At 41.8% G+C, this 25326-nt stretch overlaps 1 protein-coding gene across 2 annotated transcripts in view; it reads left to right on the top strand.

Moving 5' to 3' along the window:
- The first annotated feature begins 6352 nt into the window (after positions 1-6352).
- The window catches only part of BTC (betacellulin), a 50033-nt gene continuing 31059 nt past the window's right edge, over positions 6353-25326 (top strand). The window contains exon 1 of one of the 2 annotated variants that reach the window (XM_070791591.1): positions 6353-6732. In XM_070791591.1, the coding sequence (XP_070647692.1) occupies positions 6669-6732 (64 nt within the window). In that variant the 5' untranslated portion in view covers positions 6353-6668. The remainder of the gene's footprint in view (positions 6733-25326) is intronic. The other variant, XM_019962069.2, reaches the window with a different exon arrangement.

Genomic DNA, 25326 nt, shown 5'->3' with positions numbered 1-25326 from the left:
CATTACCATCACATTTCATATAGAGTACAAAACTTAAGCTCAGAGAAATGAGTAATCTGTGATCCAGGCATTCAGTGACAGACTCCCATATGAACAGACTAAACAAACTCCAAAACCAATTGTACAGAGTATTCCACTCTTTTGTCCCACATAGAGGAGTGTCGACACTAACGGGAAAATATAACTATGTAGGAAGGGATGAAGCCACTGTGCCAGGTGTGTTAGGGAGTGTAGTTTAAGACCTGGCCATATTACAGCATTAAAATTATGCCACTTAGGTGCTTGCCTACTTAGTCTACAACTAGGGCCTGTACAAAAGCATAGATTTTTTTTTAAGCAGAAGTATATTTTTCAAGTGTTTATGAATATGGTCAGAGGAAAAGGTTGTAATGGAGAGCTGAAACTGATATCACAGAGATGATTATCTCTGAGATTTATGTAGTGTTGGAGAAGACTCTTGAGAGTCCCTTGGACTGCAAGGAGGTCCAACCAGTCCATTCTGAAGGAGATCAGTCCTGGGTGTTCATTGGAAGGACTGATGTTGAAGCTGAAACTTCAATACTTTGGCCACCTAATGAGGAGAACTGACTCATTTGAAAAGACCCTGATGTTGGGAAAGATTAAAGGCAGGAGGAGAAGGGGAAGATAGAGGATGAGATGGTTGGATGGCATACTGCAGTCCATGGGGTTGCAAAGAGTCGGACACAACTGAGCGACTGAACTGAACTTTTTAAAACTGCCATTTTAAAAAGAGAGCAAGTCAGATTGAGGCATACGTATAAACACTGAATGCCTGAGGACTGAAGAAGGTTGAGAAAATAGAAAAAATAAGAATAATCGAAAATAGAAAATAATAGAAAAAAGTAATAATCTCCTTTCCCCAGAAAAAAACTAGGTTGTAAAACAAGATCACCTGAAGACAGCTTTTAGGCATGATTATTCACTGGTTTTCCTTAGAGACTTATTCAATAGTTTCAAGAATATTTGAAAACCTTGGCTTCCTAGGTGGAGTTAGTGGTAAAGAACCTGCCTACCATTGCAGGAGTCTAAGAGACACAGATTTGATCCCTGGGTCAGGAAGATCCCTGGAGAAATGGCAACCCACTCCAGTATTCTTTCCTGGAGAACTCCATGGACAGAGGAGCCTGGCAGGCTATGGCCCATAGGATCACAAACAGTCAGACACGATTGAAGCGACTTAGCACTAGCACACTTGTAGTCGTAGTAGTAAAGAATCCACCTGCTAATGCAGGAGATGTAGCTTCTATTTCTGGGTCAGGAAGATCCCCTGAAAGAGGAAATGGTAACCCACTCCAGTATTTCTTGCCAGGGAAGCCATGGACAGAGGAGCCTGGTGGAATAAAGTCCATAGGTTTACAAAGAGTTGGACACGACTGAGCACATAGATTATACTACTAATTTTTAATAATCTACAATGCATAATGTTTATCATTACTATAAAAACATTATATTCACCATTAATGTTTCTTTTTATTTACCTACTCTTATTGAGTTAAACAATGTTAATGACCACTGGGAAATCTTCCTATACCTTGAATACCTTAAAGTTATAATTTGGAGGATACATGCTGATCTTGAATGGATATGTTCCAGAATTTTCCTGTCTACCACCACTGCTGTGTCTATTTAGGTGCTGTGTCCCATAATAACCACAATAACCACAAATGCCCAAAATAGCTACAAGCTTATTTTGTACTGTCCAGAGGAGAGAGAGGAGTGTCCCCACTGGAGGCCACTCTGTGTGGGAAGAGAAAAATTGATGCTTAAAGGAATTCAAAGGCACCCAGCTAAGATTCTGGAGGGCTGGTTAGACCAGCTTAAAGCTGGCAGAGGAAAGACACCTTTCAATAAATCCCTGGCTTGAGGATTCTGAGGACACAAGTTCTACCTTATAACTCTGTTGTAGATTTGACCCATTCTTCTGAAAGGTTGTTGCTGAACTATGAAAAGACACTGAGATTCTTGGCCTCCGAAGGAGAAGAATTCAATCCGGGGCCGGAGAAGAGGCTTGATCGCTCAGAGCTTTTGTGTAATAAAGTTTTGTTAAAGTATAAAGGAGCTAGAGAAAGCTTCTGACATAGGCATCAGAAGGGGGCAGAAAGAATACCCCCCTGCTAATTTTTAGCTGGATGTTATATAGTCACTCGGAGAAGGCAATGGCAACCCACTCCAGTACTCTTGCCTGAAAAATCCCATGGACGGAGGGGCCTGGTGGGCTGCAGTCCATGGGGTCGCTAGGAGTCGGACACGACTGAGCGACTTCACTTTATTTTTTCACTTTCATGCATTGGAGAAGGAAATGGCAACCCGCTCCAGTGTTCTTGCCTGGAGAATCCCAGGGACCGGGGAGCCTGGTGGGCTGCCGTCTATGGGGTTGCATAGAGTTGGACACGACTGAAGTGACTTAGCAGCAGCAGCAGCATATAGTCACTATATGGGCTTCCCTTGTAGCTCAGTTGGTAAAGAATCTGCCCGCAGTGCAGGAAACCCAGGTTCGATCCCTGGGTTGGGAAGATCCCCTGGAGAGGGAAATGGCAACCCACTCCAGTATCCTTGCCTGGAAAATCTCATGGACAGAGAAGCCTGCTGGGCTGCAGTCCATGGGGTCGAAAAGAGTCAGGCACGACTGAGCAACTAACACACTTACTTACACTATATAGTCACTGCTGCTGCTGCTGCTAAGTCACTTCAGTCGTGTCCGACTCTGTGCGACCCCATAGATGGTAGCCCACCAGGCTCCCCGGTCCCTGGGATTCTCCAGGCAAGAACACTGGAGTGGGGTGCCATTGCCTTCTCCAATGCATGAAAGTGAAAAGTGAAAGTGAAGTCGCTCAGTTGTGTCCGACTCTTAGTGACCCCATGGACTGCAGCCTTCCAGGCCCCTCCGTCCATGGGATTTTCCAGGCAAGAGTACTGGAGTGGGGTGCCATTGCCTTCTGTTAATGAAAGAAAGGAATGTCTTAAAATTCAGAATGGCACCAGGCCCCCTGATCCAAAAGATGTATTTTGGGGTAATCTTGGCACCAGATGAGTCATCCTGGGCCATAAAATGATTGACTTGAATCTTGTAGAAAGGCAGATTACCATACAAAGAGTTTCGTTTACATAGATTAGGGGAACAATGTCTGAGTATAACATACTGGTTTGTCAAGTCGGTTCTGAGCCATACCAACTTGAAGACAGAGTTTGGGGTAAATGCATAGTACATTAACATAACTAAGAAAAATATTTCCGTAAGAAGAATGCATTGGTTAACTCAAGGTTTGAGAATAGTTAACTTCAGGTGGAATCAGGTGTCATTATGGCAATACAGTATTTTAAGAGAAACCTCCTTTTAAATTGGTATAGAGAAGGGAAAGAAAAAAAAATGTATCACTAGTTTGTTTCCTCCTGCTGCTTATGAGAGAGATAAAAAAATGTTTGATTCTTTCAGCCTATTTCCTCCGTTTGGAGACCCCTGGCCTTCCTGCCTGTTAGCCTCTCACTTCTCTTAGTAACAGCTCAGTTTATAATCTAAAGCATTGAGACACACCTCAGTTACACAAATGAGGCCTCATGAAGGTCAATTCCTATCTCCTACTCTTCCAGAGTTAGTGGTTGGAGCCTAGATTTACCTTCCCCCATGGTGGGTGAATTGAGAGAGAGAAGGAGAGAAGAGAGAGAAAAAGAAGGAGAAAGAGGAAGGGAAGGAGAAGAAGGGAGAGAAAGGAGGAAGGAAGTCCAAAAGGAAGGCAGGCAAGAGGAATGAAAAGAAAGAGAAAGTTCCTTGGTCCTGAAGAGATTGAATCTTTGGTGCCAGGAAATTTGAAAGGCCTACTTTCTGGAGTACTTATTTTACTTCTGGCAGTAAATAAAGCCCTTCAGATCAGATCAGTCGCTCAGTCGTGTCCGACTCTTTGCAACCCCATGAATCGCAGCACACCAGGCCTCCCTGTCCATCACCAACTCCTGGAGTTCACTCAGACTCACGTCCATCGAGTCAGTGATGCCATCCAGCCATCTCATTCTCTGTCATCCCCTTCTCCTGCCCCCAATCCCTCCCAGCATCAGAGTCTTTTCCAATGAGTCAACTCTTTGCATGAGGTGGCCAAAGTACTGCAGTTTCAGCTTTAGCATCATTCCTTCCAAAGAAATCCCAGGGCTGATCTCCTTCAGAATGGACTGGTTGGATCTCCTTGCAGTCCAAGGGACTCTCAAGAGTCTTCTCCAACACCACAGTTCAAAAGCATCAATTCTTCGGCACTCAGCCTTCTTCACAGTCCAACTCTCACATCCATACATGACCACAGGAAAAACCATAGCCTTGACTAGACGAACCTTTGTTGGCAAAGTAATGTCTCTGCTTTTCAATATGCTATCTAGGTTGGTCATAACTTTCCTTCCAAGGAGTAAGCGTCTTTTAATTTCATGGCCGCTGTCACCATCTGCAGTGATTCTGGAGCCCAAAAAATAAAGTCTGACACTGTTTCCACTGTTTCCCCATCTATTTCCCATGAAGTGGTGGGACCGCATGCCATGATCTTCGTTTTCTGAATGTTGAGCTTTAAGCCAACTTTTTCACTCTCCACTTTCACTTTCATGAAGAGGCTTTTGAGTTCCTCTTCACTTTCTGCCATAAGGGTGGTGACATCTGCATATTTGAGGTTATTAGGAAAGGTTATTAAAGTATCTGGTCTAGTTAATATACTAAAGTACACTATTTCATACTCCACTGGCCTGAAAATGTTAATTTCATACCATCTGAATGGCACGAATTGCCATTCAGATGGTATGAAACTATGCCAAGTCTTGGCACTTTACAACAGTTAACAAACATTTGGTATTTTTTGCTTAGGTTTGTTTTATTTTTTATTAGTATCTATGGAGAAGGAAAATGAAACAGTAAGGTTCCATTGAGGATACCATGACAATTGTTGCCTAAGGTGCCATCTTGGACTGAAAGGTGCCTTAATCTAGGGTCCTGATCCAGAGGGAAGGAGAGAATATTAGATAGGAAAAGGGAAGGATGGAGATGGAAAGAAGGGAGATGATGTGAACCCTGAGCTTCCTGTGCTCTTGCCCTTTTGATCTGGAGTGCAGTAACCGTCTGTCTCACAACCTTGAATTTTCTGAACCTCGTGCCTGTCCTCCCAAAGATGCTTTATGAGCTGTCGTGTGGGGGCTAGAATAGGATTTTGGAAATGAACAACTGATTTTTATTCCTCTGGATATATTGGTTGCCTGCTGCACTAAAACAACGTGAATTGGTTTTGAAATGAAATGTCACTTATGGAAGAAAAGCACATAATAATTTATTTAATTTAAACAGTGGGGAGGAAGGGAAAGATATCTGAACTGCATATTTTATGTAAATGAATGTTTATTGGACTTTTGGATGCTATAGAAATAAACTTCTGTATTGAAGGGGCGTGATTACACATATTGATCTTACAGGAGGAGCATAGATCAGTATGAAAACTGCTGTACCCTTTAGTTATTTTGGAGATGAACATATTAATCATGTAAGGTAAACTTGAATGCTGCTTTTGTCTTTGAAAGTTGTGAGGGTGCCTTTGTGTTCCAGAAGATGCTTGATGCTGAGCCATCAGATCCCACCTCTCCTTCAAGAATAGGGGTGTTGAGATAGAGATAGTGCTTGGCAAGCCGGAGACTTTCTCCTTATTCTAATAGATCCATTTTGCTGTTGTTTGTTGTTCAGCCACTAAGTTGTGTTGGACTCTTTTGCAACTCCCATGAACTACAGTTCATGGAGCTTGCCAGGTTCCTCTGTCCATGGGATTTCCCAGGCAAGAATACCTGAGTGGGTTGCCATTTCCTTCTCCAGGGGATCGTCCAGACCCAGGGATCCAGGAGAGTTCGTGAATTAAATAAATAAATGAAAATGCAATGAATAGACGAGTAAATGGATATATATATATATATAAATAAATGTGACATTCTTAAAGTAGCTCCTGGTGAGGCCAAACTCCCAGATATTCAACTAATTATATACGGAAAAGAGAAGCTTGTAAATTGGCAAATGCCTGAGGTTAACCACAGTTAGTGTTGGCTCTGGTCCGTCCAAGACGCCAACAATCGGCTGAAATAAGAGAAGCTGGAATTCCAGAGCGGTCCGGGGCTCTGATTCTCGCCCAGTGGGCTCCAAGAGTTCACAGCCGGCTTCCCCCAGGGCCGCCCGCAGGCCCCACATCTCGGACCTCTCCAGGTGCCCTCCCAACCTCTTCGACTTCCCTGGGGGAGGGAAATGAACCGCCAGGTGCGACCCAGTAGGGGGAGTGGGTGAGCCGGCCCCAGGGCAGCCCGAAAGTGTCCCGGAGTGTGGGTGTGGGTGTGGGGTAACTTGGGTGGGAACGGCGTGGAGGTCACGGCAGCGAAGTCCTGCGCCCGGTCGGTGGGGTGTGTGCCACGGGAGCGAGGATAAATAGGAGGCTCCCTCCTCCCGGCGACACTCGCCGAACCTTCAGGCCGCCTGCCCTGGGTGTTTGCCCGCGCGGTAGCCCGGGTGCCAGCCTGGGGAGTAGTTTCGCTTCCTGCTGGCTCCGGGCATTCGTTTCCAGGCACCCGGTCGGGCGCTCGCGGCTCGGGAAGGGGGCGCAGGAGGAGGCGGGAGGCTCGTCTGGGGGCTGCGCGGCCCCGCAGCGCGGTTGATGGCACGGGCCGCCCCTGGCAGCGGCGCCAGCCCCCTGCCCCTGCTCCCGGCCCTCGCCCTGGGTAAGTGGCCGCAGTGGGCACGGGAGACCCGGGAGGAGAGGCTCGGGTGGAGTCGCAATAAGGGCAAATCTTCCGCGCTGGCGTTTGGACTCCGAGGGCGCCCTGGGGCTGGCAGGGGCGGGTGGAAGAACTTGCGTGATTTTGGGTAGCTCGAGGATCCGGCAATTGGGCACCTGGGGCTGCACCTGCTGCGGCGGCCCTGGGCCCAGGGGGCGACCCGAGGGCAGTAAGGATCCCGCTGGCGGGCGCCGAGCGGAGGGCAGGGGCGCAGGTGCCCGCGAGCGAGGAGTGGTGGCAGGGAAATCCACTGAAGTGGGAGCCTGGGAGACTAGACCGAGAAGACATCCCGGGGAGGAGGAGGAAAAGGAAAAGGAACTCCTTGGCTGGCTGGCAATGCAGGCCTTAAGGAGTGTGGAGCCTGGTGGAGAGCTATTTGCCTGTGTGTGCGCCCTGGGCGGGTACTAGAGGTAGGAGGGGGAGGACCTGGGAGGCAGAGGGAGCTGAAGAGGGCCCGGAGAAGAATTATTACACTCCCTTCTTGCTGGCCAAGTTAGGGGGAACAGGAGAAGGGGAGAAAAAAAGACTCAACTTTTGAGATCATCTGGGTCTTCTGTTGCTGATAGGGAAGCAAAGGAAAGGGAGATGAGGTATTTTGCTGAGGGCTAGTACTACTGATGAAACACATTGGTGCTCCACTTAGAACATATGATTTCCTATTTTAAGGAGAAATTGCAGAGAGAAGACTTTCCTTCACCTCGAAGGTGAAACCTGAGTGGGTAGGTTAGGGGCTACTGGGTGTGGTCACCTGCTAGGAGGGAAGAGTGGTTAATGGAAGGAGTGGCAGGGTGCTGCAACTTCGGATGCTGGCGACTTTATACAGCTGGAAGCAAGGCTCCCCTCGCCCTCCAGTATAGGAAAGTAGCAGGAAGATACTCAGGTGGGAAGATCCTACTACTTCAAGGTGTCCCCTCTGCATCTTGATCATTGGAGGTAGGGGGAGTGGCAGAGGGATGGGCAACTGGCAATATTCTGTAGTCCTGGCTGGGATGAGGGGGAGGGACATCTGGACTTGGGGCACCAATGTGACAGCTAAAGTGTCTATGTGAAGAGGACACTATCTTCCAGTCTGGAAAGGACTGGGCTTTCTCTTATGGAGGAAAAGAGGTGGGGTCTAAATGAAAACTTCCATTTGGCAGTGTTCTTGGAGTAGGATTGGTGCCTAAAAGGTGTCATGGCCTTAGTTGGAAGTAGATCAGACTTACACCATGGTTAGAGAGAAAGAACCGATTTACAGAGCCTGCAGAGGGAGAAGTCAGAAACAATTTAGAAATGGAGTGATGTGGAGCCTGAAGAAGGGCAGTGAGCCTGAGAGGTAGGGCTAGAGACAGTACTATGCATTTACCAGCGTCACTTGGGTGAAACTAGCATTCTCTTCCTCTGTTATATCTGCTCTGTCCTGCTGTCAAATTGTTTATTGAGAATCTGCTACAGTGAGCAAGAGGCTAGAGCATATTAGGATGGGGGTGGGAAGAGGGCTCAAGAGAGTCTTAAAACATGATTCTTGACCTAAAAGATATGTGTTAAATTTAGGAATGCAGGACTAACAGATATGAAACAATAGGAGAAAATGTCATGAAACCAGAGAAAGGAGAACTCAACAGGGAGGAATGGAACAGTGGGGACGCTGCATAGAGGACTTGAGTGGGTTGGATTGGAGCTTGGCTGGGTTTGAAACAGTAAAGAGAGAGGGAGGGCCTCCTGATGGCTCAGCTGGTGAAGGATCCGCCTGCCAATGCAGGAGACCCAAGAGACAGGTTTGGTCTTTGGGTCAGGAGGATCCCCTGAAGAAGGAAATGGCAACCTGTCCTCGTATTCTTGCCTGGAAAATCCCATGGACAGAGGAGCCTGGTGGGCTACAGTCCATGGGGTTGCAAAGAGTTGGACATGACTGAGCGTGCATGCACACAAACACAGACACAGACACACACACAGACACACACAGACACATGATTTGAAATAGTGGAGAGAGGGGAAGGAGAAGGGGGAAAAGTATTTACCAAAGTGTTGGTGATGGGAATGAAATTAATTTCCTGGAGTCTGCTTGCCAGAAAGTAGAATTGATGAGAGGCAGACAGATTATGAAGAGCCAAAAGAAGCCAGATTAAAATATTTTGATGAGTCAATAAACAGTTAAACATACACCATCATAGGTCTTGAATACAGAGTGATATAATACAAACAATGATTTAAGGAGACAAGCCTGGCAGTGGAGTGCAGTGTGAAAGGAAAGGGGGCCAGGGTATGTGATTGTCTCATAGATATAATCCAGGCAAGAGCTGATTTGGGACAAGATTAGGGTGGTGTCTGCAGAAATGGCTATAGTAGAAATGACTATTCCAGGTTGATAGGCATTCTTCACTATTAACTATCACATGGTGCTTTTTAATTTTTTCTCAAAACTTGTCAAAAGGCAGAAATGAAAAAGCAAAACCAAACAGAGCTCTAATCCAGTGCTGTTGTAACTGAGGGTAAGCTAAGTGTGCAACTGCCGTGTTGAATGTTTGGCTTAGCGAATTGAATTCAGTCTCTAGATTCCCTAAGAGGCTCCACTCCTTGCAGAATGCCAAAGGATGTAATTTGTTGACCTCAATGTTTCCATTAAGTGGTCCTATTTCTCTCACACATACTTAATTTTTAAGTCTCATTCCTAATTTAAGTCACATGTTATTTTATTTACTTCTTGAAAAGAATGTGAGCAATGGCTTGTGTGATGTTCTAGGGTGTGTGTGTGTGTGTGTGTGTGTGTGTGTGATAGCAAAAGTACCTTGAGAGCTGTCAGTGAACAGACATGAGACCTGGTTCCAGCTCTGCCATTCCATGACTCTGAGATGTCTGTAAATCACAATTTCCTGGTCATTGTTTTTCTTAAGTAAAGGGATTGCTTTAGATGAGACTAAGGTCCTTATCAACTTGACACTTTGCTGATCTTTTAAAAAAATATTTATTTATTTGGCTGCACTGGGTCTTAGCTGCAGCACTTGGGATCTTTGATCTTTGTTAGACACGTAGGATCTTTAGTCATGGCATGTGGACTCTTCTTAGTTGAGGCATGTGGGAACTAGTTCCCTGACTAGGGTTCAAACCCGGGCCTCCTGCAATGGGAGTGTGAAATCTTAGCCACTGGACCACCAGGGATGTTCCAACACTCTCCTCATCTTTAACCAACATTTCTCCTGGGAATTTAAGAGAAAAATCTTTGTACAATAACATTTAATTTCCATTTACTTGTAATGGATCTTTGTTTCCTATAAACTTTATCTTTACAAAAAGAATCATACATGCTCCCTTCTTTGATAAATATGGTAAAAGGGCAATAACTTTGTTTAAAGTGTTTTTTTTAATTTTGAAGAAGTTGGATTCCTTATAAATGTCTCCTTCTCATCCATTGCTGTAACAAACTAAAGCTAAAATCCTAACCAGTGAAAAAGGGAAAAAATGCTTTATAAAAAACAATGAATGAGTTTTAAGGTCAAAAATATGTTCTGCTCCTTATAAACATCTGCACCATTAATATATATAAGTTGTTTTTTTCTTCTCGAAGGTATGAATGTATTCATGATGTAATATCTGACTTTCAAGTTGTAAAGCAGGTAGGTGGCAGCAAGTAAAATTCTCATTACAGAAAGGAAGTAGCTGGGGGCCCACACAGTGAGGATTTTAGGATTTGCCTCTTCAGTTATGCTTTTTGGCTTAGAAAAGCCTTGGGAGGTTTTTTTTTTTTTTTCCTTTTCAAAAATTCCAGGTTTCATAGGCCACACTTGCATATTAACAAGTGTTACAAATCAAATTTTGCTCTTGCTCCATTCTCAGTTGTTGTGTGGAAACTCCCAAATAATTCTGCAAGAAAGACCCCAGTATTGCAGACAGGCCTTGTTGTGCCCACTGAAGGTGGCTCTGCCAAAGCTTGGCCTGCAAATATCTGTGCTAAAGTCAAAGGCGCCCAGGAAAGAGAGTACCTGTGTCTGTCCACACCCCTGGCATCACTCCATCTCTGCTGAAAGTGCTTGCCCCAGTTCCGTGTGCTCTTGAAATCTGTGGAGAGCCCAGTGGGAAAGCCTCCTCTTGTTTTTTCTCACCCTCCCTGTAGCTCAGATGGTAAAGAATCTGCCTGCAATGCAGGAGATGGGGGTTCAATTCCTGGGTCAGGAAGATCCCCTGGAAAAGGAAATGGCAACCCCCTCCAGTATTCTTGCCTGAAGAATCCCCATGGACAGAGGAGCCTGGCAGGCTACAGTCCATGGGGTCGCAAAGAGTTGGACATAACAAAGCGACTATCACACATACAGTCAGCTCATGTCAGGACACAGGCATGAATACTACTAGGAGCCTAGGTTAGGGGTGAGTCAGTGAAACAGGTACCACACTGAAGCCGGAGTCAGCCATCTAAACCATGATTATCAGCTTTGGCACAGTGGTAAGGAATCTGCCTGCTAGTGCAGGAGACTCAAGAGACACAGGTTCAACTCCTGGGCTGGGAAGATCCCCTGGAATAGGAAATGGAAACCCACTCCAGTATTCTTGCCTGGAAAATTCCATGGACAGAGGAGCCTGGCTGGGCTACAGTCCATGGGATCCTAGAGAGTCAGACTTAACTGAGCAAAGGGGCATAGCAGGCTGCTACAATTAGTGTCTTCCCAGGGTGGTCCAAATAGATTAGCCAGAATCTGAGCTGCAGGCAGTTTAGGCTTAATCCATAATCTTGATACACTTCCAAATTTGTAGACAACCCTTGGATCCACAAAGAATCCATATTCTAGTTGGTCAAGAGTCTCCCAAAATAAAATTTAAGAGGAAAGCAATCTGATTAAAATGGCTATACTTTGTGCTGCTAATGATTTCTAACTTGCTCAGGCATATTTGTATCTTAAAAAAGGAATCTTGGTAGCTCACATGAATCTGTACTTGCTATACTTTTTTACAGAAGATTTTTTAGATGGTTGGAGAGAGATGGGGTATTCCATCTTTACTCGTATCGGTTAGGCAATAACCTATATTGATTATCAGCAACACCAAGTCAAATAGCCAAGAAGTACTTTTATTCATTCTTTATGTTTGTTTTTAAGGGATATGTAGTATAGTATTTGGGCTTCCCCAGTGGCTCAGTGGTAAAGAATCAATCTGCAATACAAGAGCCACAGGAAATGCTGGTTCAATCCCTGGGTGTGGAAGATCCCCTCGAGGAAAGCATGGAAACCTACTCCAATATTCTTGCCTGGAGAATCCCATGGACAGAGGAGCTGGGTGGGCTATAGTCATTAGGGTTGCAAAGAGTTGGACACGATTGAAGCAACTGAGCACACACAGTATAGTATTTACCTGACCTCTAGACCAGAATCACGGATTCCAAAACAGTGACAGAAAGTATGACCGAGTTTGTGTCCAGGCTTCTTATTTCAAAGTGCCCCAATTGGTTGTATAACAGGATGAGTTACTAATATAGCATTTCTCTTTGCAAAGAGCTTCCCCAGTGGGTCAGTGGTAAAGAATCTGCCTACAGTGCAGAGATGCAGGTTCAATTCCTGAGTCAAAAATATCCCCTGGAGAAGGAAATGGCAACTCACCCCCGTATTCTTGCCTGGGAAAGCCCATGAACAGAGGAACCTGGTGGGTTGTAGGCCATGCGGTCCCAAAGGAATTGGACATGACTTTGTGACTAAACAACAGTTCTGCAAAATCATGGATTTATTCATTCATTTAGCCTTATCTTTGAGATGTATAAAAAGTGCATGGCACATAGTAGGAGCTGAAAACATACTAGTTAATTGAATGAATGAATGAATGAGTGCAAGTGGCTATTGGTGACAGTGCCCAGGTATGAAGGGAAGAGTATGTTCAGTAAAGAAAACAGCTGTTTCTTGTTGCCAAAACATGCTCACAACTTAGAGATGATGTAGAAGGACACATTTATTCATCTCTTCTTACTTGGGACTTGCCTCTGGTGGTGCTAGAGATGCATTCACAAAAGGACTTTATTTGGCAAATAGTAAGTTTACTTCTGTTTTAGGTTCAGAACTGCTACTTGTGTCTCACATATTTGGTTCAAGGGCAGATCTCATCAGTCAAAATATAGGCTTTTAGAGCAGGTGTTTAAAGCAGGGAGGGAAATGCACTGGATTCAGGGCATTCTCCATTGGTTCATTAAAGAAAATGCCCTTTGGATTTTGTGAGGTGTGAGGTGACTTGCTCTCGTATATGATTAGAACTTTTCCTAACACATGTGTGTTTCATTAGCTGGGAGTAACAACTTGGTTATTTATGGGTTTCTGCTTAGTATTAAATATATGAAAACTTTTGATGGTTCCCATAGAAGTTGAGATAGATTTGCTGTGGAGGCTGAATGCAGTCTGACTTGTTTGTATTGAGGGAATCTCTGGCTTATCTAATGTTACGTCGAAGTATTTCATAACTATCCACTGTATGGATTCCTTGATGGTTAGATGTTAGCATTGTGAGCCAATGGCACAGGCCTGTCCAGAGTAGGAGAGGAAGGCTTATTTCTTCCTCTAATACAAACAGCCTAGTAGAAAGGACAGGGAATTCTCATCAGAGCCAAATGAGGCCATTTGAGGGGGGTCGCACAGAGTCAGACATGACTGAAGCAACTTAGCAGCAGCAGCAGCAGTAGCAGACTTGACTTGGGGGTTCCCAGGTGGTGCTAATGGTAAAGAACCTGCCTGTCAACGCAGGAGATGTAAGAGACACTGGTTCAATCCCTGGCTCAGGAAGATTCTCTGGAGAAGGGAATGGCAACCTACTCCTGTATTCTTGCCTGGAGAATCCCATGGATGGAGGAGACTGGTGGGCTACAGTCCATAGGATCACAAAGAGTCAGAAATGACTGAAGTGACCTAGCAAGACTTGACTTGTTCATGACCACCTTCCTATGGGGTTTCTGGCATTTGACTAGTCCAGTCTCGTAGAGTGACTGACACAAGACATTGCTATGTACTCAGATATCTGCTTAACCTTGGGTATGAAATCTCAGCATAATAACTCTTTACACTCTGGACACCTTCACAATTGATAAAGTGTTTTCATATTAATACCATTACCTCACTGATCTTTACACCAAAAATAATAGCAGAGCAATTATGTAGTATGCATTTTGGGCACTATTCTAAGTGTGTAATATCTGGTTTCATCCATGTAACACTATCCCCTGAACACACAAGCTAGACATAATGATGATTCTCATTTATGTTGAAGGATATGAGGCATAGAGGCGTTAAGTAACTTGTTCTGGCTTTATGAGCCTGAACAATGATGATGAAGTGACAATGCCTGGATCACAGTAGATAAGTATTTGTGGCTGAATGAGAAAGACAGCAGAGAATAGAACACTAAAGCTCAATACGTATCACTGTATTTAAGAGGAACTCAGTTCTTATTTAAAAAGCATTTAAGTCTGTTTTCCTATCATCTTTGCTTTCCCTGCTGCCTACCCGCACATCTGTGGCATCCTTGGCTCGGGCTATGCCTCAGGTTCTTGGACTCTTGGCTCTTCCTCCCAGCCAGGAAACCTGCCCACTCATGTCCCAGGCCTAGGCCATTCCAGCTGGTACTGAACAGTTGGCATTGATCAGGCCAGGTGTTTTCCTTTGGTCTGTGCCTAAAATCACTTTGACCATCCTAGTCTGATCCTGTCCTTAAACAAATCTGAACCTGTGGGGTGACTCCTGCACTTTCCTGGAATGCTTGCAACACTGTGACACTTGGGGAACACTCCTTAGTGCAGATGGAGAGGGGTGATCTCGCTTTAGATTCCCCCTGATTGCATCTGTAGGCCTATTACTGAGAAGGAGTAAAAAGAGCATATCCTGAGTAATGTGATGCTGTGGGCAAAAGTATAGATTCTGGGCTGGACCATCTAGGCATGATTCCCCTGGCCCTGTGGTTTAACAACTCCTTCCTCTTGGACAAATCTCTTAAACCCTCTTGGCATCAGTTTCTTCATCTGTAAAAGCTGACAGTAACAGAACTGAGACTGTTATGTGGACTGAGTGAGTTACTGCATAAAGCACTTCAGCTGTGCCTGCAATATAGTTAGTTCTAGATTAACACGGGCTGTTATAATGGATAACTGGAAAGCACAGATGAAATTATTAATTTTAAAAATTGTAGATATTTTGATTCTGGGTATTTCTAAAATACAATCAGCACCTACCAACTGGTGGGAAAACTTTCCCTTGCCTTTATTTCTCAAATTCCTCCTCCCACTAGTTATGAAATAGGCAATAGATACAAATTCTCAACAAGAGTTCTATTTTGGCTGGTTTTGGTAGGAAGGAACAAATGTAAGAAATGGTGCTGCAAAATGCTTATCTGCTTTCTAAAAATAAAAAGTCTCAATGGATTCTTCTTCAACCGCCAATTTTGATCCTAGTTTTGTGCAATGAAGAGCTTTCCAGCACTTGCCTGACATTGACCCCCAAACCCAGCATCTTAAGGTGAATCAGATAAATAGTCATTCTTCAGTAGCAGAGAAAAATAAAATATTTACAAGATAATTTTGATACTTTTAATCTCATCAAAATGAGGTTGTCCATTTATTGGGAGTTATGCAAATAATTACCTTATATAAAGAGAATAAACTGTCATTTTTGAAGAATGAATGACGATGCAATGTCAAAATTCATTTCTAGATGTCAGACAGATGGAAAATAACCTGGTTGTTTCAGAAAAGCTTTCTTTTGACAAAATAACTTCTCCAGATTTTAAAGAGCCAAGAGCCCTGCATAAATATTAAGTTGTTCCATAATAATTGTCTTATAAGGTTGAGAAAGTTACTTAGGCTCTCTGTGCTGCATTTTCTTATCTATAGAATGACAATAATGATAGTAGTACTTATCATCTAGAGACATGGGAGTGTATTGAGGATAAAATAGGATATGCAGGAAAAGATTTTAGCAGATAATTGGCTAAAAATTGCTCAAAATTTATTAATATTCTTAACTTTATGAATATGTAGATAACCTTTAAATTATTTCATAGGTGTGTCTAAAAGGGAAAAATAGAATCATTGTGTTCATTAAGCCTATTGGAGTGTTGTTTATACTTTGATCAAAGGAAATTGCTATCATATTCACCACTGGAAGCATGCAAAGGAAAAAAAATGAAGCAGAAGTCTGCCTCATTATAACCATGTTTTCCACAGTTCCATTAGAATGTAAATGGGACTCATGATGTCAGGGGTTTTTATCTGATTTGTTCGCGGCTATATTCCCAGTACAGAGGGAATATAGAATTGAGGATTCTTGTACATAGCAGATACTCTCACCTTAATTTAGGAAAATTTCTCCCAATAAGGCTCTGAAAAAAATAGAATCAGCTGCCTTGGGATGTGGTGAGCTTCGTGAGCCTGGATATGTCTGTAGTTGGGTGGCATTTAGGAAGGTTGTATAGAGGTGATTCCCAGGTGAGGTAGGAGTTGGACCAAATGACCACTGAGGGTGCTTATGTCTCTATGAATGATGGATGTTACTATGATGCTACTTCACTTTGGGGATACTTTGGAGGTAGGTAGATAGAGTTTCAAACTAAGAAACTGTCGGCTGACTTCCCTGAGAGGAGAAGAGGCAGGACATTTGGAGACCTTGGGGGCCAACGGTAAAGAATTTGAAAAAAAAAAATCACTTATTCCCCCACTCTCCCTGCCCCAAACTGTATTCAGTAACCATGTCTTTCCATGACTAGAATTATCAAGGTTAACACAACCAACAATGCCAATACAGTATCATGTACCCCTCATATGATGTGATGAGAGTATATCCTGGGATATAGTATCAATCCCATGCTGTAGCCTCAGTTTTTGCCTTAAAGACTCTGCACTCTATATTTTACCATCTGTTGGGATGATAATTATCACTTGGGATCCTATTGTGAAGGGAAAAATCCCTGATATAACTATAATTGATAAGTTCTGTTGACTAAAATTTCAAATGTTATTATTTCAGGAGACACATTTATAAAATTGCCATCCTGTGATAGGAAACTTCCATGAGAAGATTCTCTACTCACTTTTAGATAAATGAAAATTACCCTGGAAGAGAGGGCAAGAAGTACAAAAATGTGACTTAGATGCCAGATGAAATGAATACACTTTTCATTGGCCTTGACAGAAGCATAACAAACAAAATGCACTCTGTTCTTTCTTACTGATTTCTAACCAACAGCATCCACCCCTATTAAATACTTCTTGAGTGGTTTTCTAGATTAGTCAGATGCTTTATTCAGGATGTGGTGAACAGAGGTTGCAAAGTTTCAATTAGAACTATGTGGTGTGACTATTTCTTAATGAGTCTTATTTTCATAGGTCACACAAGAAAATCAATTGAATAATTTCATAGTCACACCGCACACATCAAGAAGGCCCTTGTTGTCTAATAGTTCTGTGTATAATTTTTCACTCTGATTGGACATCTTTACTCATTGGCCCCCAGAGCATACTCAGCTCCTTTCTATGTCATTACCTTTGGTTCAGTTTGGTTTCCAACTTCTTTTGTGAAACTTTTCCCAGTGGTTTCTTCAGCTCAACACCTTGCCTCTTTTTGGAATTCTACTAGAATTTATTTTCTTTATAGTTATTTACCATTAGTCACTCAGTTGTGTCCAGCTTTTTGTGACAACGTGGACTGTCGTCTACGTGTCTTCAGTCCATGGAATTCTCCAGGCAAGTCTACAGGAGTAGGTATCCATTCCCTTCTCCAAGAGATCTTCTTGACCCAGGGATCGAACCCAGGACTCCTGCATTGTAGGCAGATTCTTTACCATCTGAGCCACCAGGGAAGCCCTGGCACTTATAAATATACTATCTGATATTGATTGATATTTCTTGTCTCTGCAAATGGTTTGATCAATAAAGATAATAATGGGTTAATGTTAAGTTGGGTTAAATTATTTTAAGGGCCTAAATTCTGGGACTTTTTTAGGTTGGGTGAGCATCTACTCTAAAACCCTATCTACTCTAAAACCCTATCTACTCTAAAACATAGGGTTTTCTTTTCTTTACCATTATTAAAGTTTGATGACTGTTTCCTCATGGGTCAGAGGCTGTGTTATCGCTGGATCGAGAGGCCAACTTTGCTATTCCTCCTCACTTTGCACTTGGATAATCCTCCTTGATAACAAATTTTCTTTTTCCTTGGTTCCTTTTGCTTCCTCTCGTTGAACTATTACAGAAATTCAGTGAGCCCAGAGCTTTTCATTTAAAGTGCTACAACGTCTGACTGTCTTGTCTGGCCTTATCATAAAGGAATAGGATTAAAAAAGTCAGGTTTTGACAACTGATGATTTCTAAGAAACTAGCTCTAGGTTACTATAGGGTTCTTATTCAATTTAGTCATTGTTGTCATAGATTTAATAATGGTCAATGGCCAAAATAAAAAGGTTGATTTACTGGCAAAGGCATTATTGTGTTGACAGCTTTCAGATATATGAGTTAGTTTATGTATGACAGGTTGTTACATTGCTTCCCTTTCTGAGCTTTAAAAATATTATTGTGGTGTTCTTTTATGAGTTAAATATATGTGATCCATCATCCTAAGTCCTTCTTAAACACTAAGATATTGTTTTTACCATTTTGAATAAAATTTTGTGTTGAAGGAGGAAGGAGTTCATATTCTACTTCTCTTATTTTGAATGGACATAAACTATTTGTGAAGACTCTCATTTTTTTCTCTACCCTTTTCTAGGTCTCCTCTCCTAGCCCTGAAAATCTGGAACCAGTCTTTCATTTTTTTAAGAATACATAGTCCTTCTGGTGGTGTGATTTGAGAGATATTAGAAAAATCTCTCCTTGTCCTGGAACAAGGCTCCCTCTGAGGTGTTCTGATGCCACCAAATACTCCACTATATTGGGACACAAAGTCAGGCATTTCTTAAGGGCCCTTCAACTACCTCCCTTGTCCCTTGGTCTGCTCTCTGCTCATACCAGGTTGCCCGTCTTTCGGGACTTAGATACAAGGCCATGTCCCAGGGCAGGCATTCCAGCCTCTCACTCACCACGGGGCCAAAAAGAGGGGCAGGCAGCACCCAGAGGGGTAAATTTCATCCAGTGGGAAATGGGTGATGGAAGTGACTGGGGAAGAGAAATCCCTCCTGCATTCTTTCTCCTGTTGTGCTACTTCAAGATGTAGTTCCTTTACAGACTTTTTACATAGACCATGGATGAGTGGACGTGTCACTCATTTCTGTCTTTGTGACTCACTCTGGAGCTGCACCCAGAGTGATGGGTACACTCACGACGTTGCATTGTCTCCTTCTCAGCTTCCTTTCCTTTTTTCTCATTCTCACGACCCAGAGCTTGTACATCCCCTACAAAGTGATAATCCCTTAATCTGTATCTCAGGCTCCTAGAAGACCCAGTTGAGGCACTCTATTCTAGAGTATTTCTGTTGAGTTAAACAATTTCTTTCTTTGCAGGTATGCTTTGAAAGCAAATGCATTTGGAAAGGGAAATCTAGGAAGAAATTATGTTCTATTAGGGGAAATGTTAAAGCAATAGGAGGATACTGGTTTATAGGAGAGGAAAAGACAACAATGAAAAAGGATAGGAAAGGAGTCACCAAAAGATGGAGGAGAACATCAATGTCAAACTCAATCTATTTCACAGTTTTTTACTCAGCCACCCACAAGCTCAATGTTAAAAAGGATTTCTACTCCTGAATATTTTTTTCAAATTCATTTTAGATATGTCCTCTTTTTGGATGTAGAAAATGCTTTTTGTGTATAGTATGCATGCTTAGGATTCTGTTTTTCTTTTTAACAATAGAGATACATTGGGGAAATTTCCCAGCTGCTTAAATTCTAACATTGATTTAAATTTTAAAACTTTATTAATTTTATTTTTCAGAAATTAAAAATTAGATATATAATACATTTGATTGCTAAATAGTATCATCTAAGATCTGAATTTATCTGTTATATTTGCATCATTGACTTATTTAACAAACCAACTGAATCAGTACCACCCATCTGACATAAACACCATGCTGAGTTGCTGACAGACTGTACTGAAAATACAAAGAAACATAAATGTAGAAGATGATGTATTTCTATTAATTGGTTGAAGTGTGTTCATGTTAATTATTTTTTAAAAAACACTGGAGAAAAACAGCATGTGAAAAGACCAACATACAGGTTTTTCTCACTGAACACATTTCATCTTGCACTTTAGAAGTGTAATAGGTATATGTACATTTATTTATCTTTTGTAGGTTGTTTCATAGGAATACTTTATACAAGAGGCAAATCACACCATAAATGTAGAAATGTCCCATTAATGAGAATGAGAATCTATATTTTACTAGAGAAATAAGAATTTTTTTGCTTTTAGTCCCATAGCTGCTATTCTGTTGAGTCCTATATTGTGACAGGTATTGTCAAGGTTAATAATCATAATTTACTTTTTCCAGTTTCTTTAAGCAGCTAGCTAAATTGTTACCTTGTAAGTCATGTATTATAGGCCTCCATTTGTAGATGGACACCCTGTAGTTCAATGTTGAGTAACTTGATCATATCACAAAGCTGGTAAATTAAAAGGTACATTCAGGATTCAAATACAGCTCCATTTGTCTCCAAACATATCCTTTTCTTATTAATCCCTCTAATATAAATGAACTTTTGGGAATTTGACTATGAAATATTCTTCTGATTTCTGCTTATATTTGTAAATTGATATATTCTCTGTTGATTTACAGTTGGATTGCCTAATGGGACATGGAGTGTGATTTGAATCCTAAAATAAGATTGATATGATATCACAGGAAATCACTGGATTTAGTAGACACGAGTAGATGTCCTAAATTAGGACATACGGACATTTTGTGATACTGTTATATTATTTTAAAAATATAAAATGCACTTGGGTCTAAAAACGGAAAGTTCAGCTCAGAGATGAGGCGAATACAACATATGTGACTGTTTGGCTTGGTCACGTTTGATCTTTTTAAATAGTTGACCCAGCTGGTGTATGACTTACCTCAACATTAGCAGTAACTTTAAGACGATGGGTCATGCTCCTTGTCAACTGTGTCTCTTTGAATGCTTGTATTGTTCCCAATGACTTCATTCTCTATGCTGGCTGACGGGGATAATACTTTTAATACGTTCCATAATTTTTAATTTGAGAACCTCAAAGTGAAGAAAAGTAAATGGAGCTTTGACTCACTAAAGTAGAATTAGGTTTCTTTTCCTTTTTGTCTTTATGAGTAGATTCGCCATTTAAAAACCAACCCCAGAAATACAGACTCAATATCCAGTCACTTAGTAAGTGCAGCTAATTTAACTTTTTTGTGTGTTATTTTTATTGCTTGAATGCATCTGAGAATTCTGCAGGTCATGTGCAGCAGGGAGACATGGATAATAGACTGAATGAAAGAATAAGAAAACAAAGAGATTGTGAAATATTTGGATGGTAGCTAAAATTTAATGCAATATAAAGGGACAACTGCAAATTCATGTTTAGGTGAAAACTGAAACGAAACAAAACAAAACAAAGGAACAAAAAAATCCATCAATTCACTGCCTTCTAGCATATAAGAAACTTAGGAGTTTCTTTTTATTCTAAGCAGCATAAAACCCCTGAAATTAATGGAATAATTTAAAAGGGCTGATATGCTATGGGGCTGCATATGGTGCCTTTACTGTGGTGGTTGAGAGCCCCACTCTGTCTTTGCCAAACCATGTAAAATACTGCTTTATTTGAACCTTGTATTTAAGGAGGATGTAAGGTTTATGAGAGGTCTTGGTGATTTCAGGTAAAATGTGATTGAAGTCACCAGGACGTTTAACTTGAGAAAGAGAAATTCTTTCAGGAAGACCTGATTTCTGGCTTCAAATATATGAGGATCTGTCATGAGAAAGAGAGATTCGACTTATTCTATGTGATTCCAATTAGCAGAGTAAAATTATGAAAAGGAAAAAACTAGTTCAACATAAAGAAGCATTTATAGAGGCTTAGAAATAGATGCTTAATATTTATTTCGAATGAATGACTGTGATCGAAAGAATGGGTGAATGGTCTCATTGAAATGGGATGCCTTATAAGACAGTGAAGTCTCTGTGCCAAAATTTTAAAGGTGGGCTTAATGAACTGTCTCAGGGGATGTTTTATAGAGAAGCTGAGAGTTGGTTGGGGGCTTTCCAGGTAGAGCTAGTGGGAACCCACCTGCCAATGCAGGAGACATAAGAGACATGGGTTCAATCCCTGGATTGGGAAGATCCCAGAGAGGAGGCCATGGCAACCCACTCCAGTATTCCTGCCTGGAGTATTGCCTGCCTCTCTCACAGATGGGGAAGCCTGGCAGGCTACAGTCCATAGGATTGCAAGAGTTGCACATGACTGAGGCAATTTAGCCATGAGAGTTGGTTGGTAGGAGATTTGAATACCTCTGAGGTTCTTACTAATTCTGAAATTTAATATAATTTGTGACTCTTGAATGAAAATCTTATGTTTTCCACATCTAGGATCATACTTTCTTTCATTTTCTCTAAAATAAAATCCATAGGTTCTCTGATAAACATAATTTTAATAATGTGTCTTCTTTTAAAAATTCTTTTGCTAAATTATTGCACTTGATTTTTGTGAACTAGATCATGGGATAGGCAGAGAGCCTTTGATTGTACTTTTTCTTGAGGAAAAAGTTCAGGAGAGTGTGTTAATTAACTCAAGGTCAAGTGGTGAATTAATGACTGAGTCTGGTGATCTTTCTATAAGATAATGGCATTTTCCCTAAGAAATTTTTTAAGTCAAAATTTGAGCCTTTGAAGCTATGCAGTTGAATTAGATTAAAGGAATATATTTAAAAAATGAAAGCTGTGTTTTGGATAAAAAAAAAATTAAAATGGTTTGAAGAGAATTTCAGTGGTTCTCAACCAATGTAATTTCTCACCCAAGGAAACATTTGGCAAGGTCTGGAGATAGTTTTGATTGTGACGTTAGGGTTGGATGGAGGAAGGGAGGGGGATGACACTGGCATTTTGTGGGCAAAAGCCAGGTATACTGCTAGTCATAGTACAGCACATAGCACCCTGAAAGAAAGAATTATCCAGCCCCAAAATGCTAGTAGTGTGAAAGTGGAGAAACCCATTAGATATTTCCCACTCATTTTAACCAGAACGTGTGTTTCTGTGATCAATGAGGTAAGATATATTGAATATAAGATGTCTTTAAGCTTTTATTCACCAAGGACTTTTCATTCACTTGAAATAAAGTTATATCTGCCAGAACTACTAACTTTGACAGCCAAGGACTGCCTTGCAATTGCAGTGGCCCTGCCTTTTGGGCTAAACTTTCCAAACTCTCTGCCTCTGTCATTCATTCATCCTTTGCCTCTCCCTTGTACCTTTGGCATCTTCCTGTCAATTATCTTTCATAATAAGGATGAAAGCAAAATAATTCTCTTTTCTGTACATATTGACTAATGGTACCCTTCCCTTTCTAATCTTTGAAGAGTAATCTACAGTTATTTGCACATGTTTCATGCCATTTCTATCTAGCAAGATATTGTTAGTGCTTTTTGGTTTTCAAATCTAATGCATATATTTCAGTTTTTATTTTTAATTCTCCATCAGCCCTTATCCCTACTTTTGCTCAGTCATGTCCAACTCTTTGCAACCCTAGGGACTATATCCTGCCAGGCTCCTCTGTCCATGGGATTTTCAAGGCAAGAATACTGGAGTGGGTCACCATTTCCTCCTATAGGGAATCTTCCCGACCCAGGGATCTAACCAAAGTCTCCTGCACTGCAGGTGGTTCTTTACTGCTGAGTCACCATATACAGTTGATCAAATTCTTCTAGGAAACTTCTCTTCTTAGTTCTGTGGCTGTTCCTTCTTGATCCCTTGAGGTCTCTTCTCTTTCTGCTCCTCTACGATACTGGGTTTTTTTTGTTTTTTTTTTTTCAGGATTGTATGCTTAGTCAGCTTTTTTTTTTCTTTTCACATAGTTCTTTCTAACAGATCCATATCAATGGTGTTAAATACCAGTTTATTTTTCATGACTCCAAAATTCAGAACCTGTAGCTTTGACTTCACTCCAGGGTTCCAGATCTAATATCTATCTACTATTTGTAAATGAGACACAGTCATGTCAGATTCAGAATGTCTAAAACTGAATTTTTCTCCATGCCTATTTTATTCAGTTTGGGCTGCTGTAATAACATAACATAGCCTTGGTGGCTTGTAAACAACAAACATTTATTTTCCACAGTTCTGGAGGCTGCTAAGTCCCAGATGAAGATCTCTAGCAGATTCAGTGTCTGGAGAGAGCCTGCTTCCTGGTTCATAGCCAGCCATCTTTCTACTGTGTCCTCACATGGCAGAAGAAGCAAGGGAGCTCTGTGAGGTGTCTTTCATAAGGTCTGATCCCAAACATGAGGGCTCCACCCTCACGACCTAGTCACATCACATTCGAGATTAGGTTTCAACAAAACAGTCTGTAGCAATCCTCAACCTGTTTGTTTTCTTGTATACCTTATACAGGTGGTTGGTACCGCAATCCAGCCAGTAACTCTAGTCACAAACTGTGGAGTCATCCTAGACTCCTTTTACCCCACCTCCTACTCTAGCTTATTAGTCACCAAGTCTTTTTTGTGTATATTTCACTTTGTGCATGTCTCTCATGTTAATTTCTTCTTCTCCATAGGGTTGTGTTGCCACCACCGTCATTTAGGTGTATCTGAATCACCTGTACTGGTATTAAAGGAACCTTTTCAAAGTGGAAAAACAGACGATCACAATGGTTCTCACTTAAAACTTTTCAATGACCCCATTTTAACTACACGAAAGTGAAAGTGTTAGTTGCTTAGCCACATCCAACTCTTTGTGACTTCTTGGACTGTAGCCCTCCAGGCTCCTCTGTCCATGGGATTTTCCAGGCAAGAATCCTGGAATGGGTTGCCATTTCCTTCTCCAGGGGATCTTCCTGACCCAGGGATGGAATCTGGGTCTCCCGCATTGCAGGCAGATTTTTTTTTACTGTCTGAGCCACCAGGGAAGCAGATCCAAAGTAATTAACATGGCTCTTGGCCATTTGTGCAGAGAAGGTGATGGTACTCCACTCCAGTACTCTTGCCTGGAAAATCCCATGGATGGAGGAGCCTGGTAGGCTGCAGTCGGACACGACTGAGCGACTTCACTTTCACTTTTCACTTTCATGCATTGGAGAAGGAAATGGCAACCCACTCCAGTGTTCTTGCCTGGAGAATCCCAGGGACTGGGGAGCCTGGTGGGCTGCTGTCTATGGGGTTGCATAGAGTCGGACACGACTGAAGTGACTTAGCAGCAGCAGCAGCCATTTGTGACCCACGGGCCCCCCAATCTTTTCTTCCATCACAATCCCCACCAGCCCTCCAAAGAACTGGACAAGTTGTATTAGTCATGCCATGCCTTTTTATAAGTTGTCTCTTTCATTTAGAATGCCCTGGTTAGTTACAATTTTAGTTGTCTTTTTCTTAAAAATTAATTTTGTTTTTAATAAAGTAATACACATACACAGATTTTTAAAAATCAAATAGTGCTAAAAGGATCATAATA

This window comes from Bos indicus, chromosome 6, assembly GCF_029378745.1.
Source record: "Bos indicus isolate NIAB-ARS_2022 breed Sahiwal x Tharparkar chromosome 6, NIAB-ARS_B.indTharparkar_mat_pri_1.0, whole genome shotgun sequence".
Taxonomy (NCBI): domain Eukaryota; kingdom Metazoa; phylum Chordata; class Mammalia; order Artiodactyla; family Bovidae; genus Bos; species Bos indicus.
This window is presented reverse-complemented; position numbering and strand designations above follow the sequence as displayed.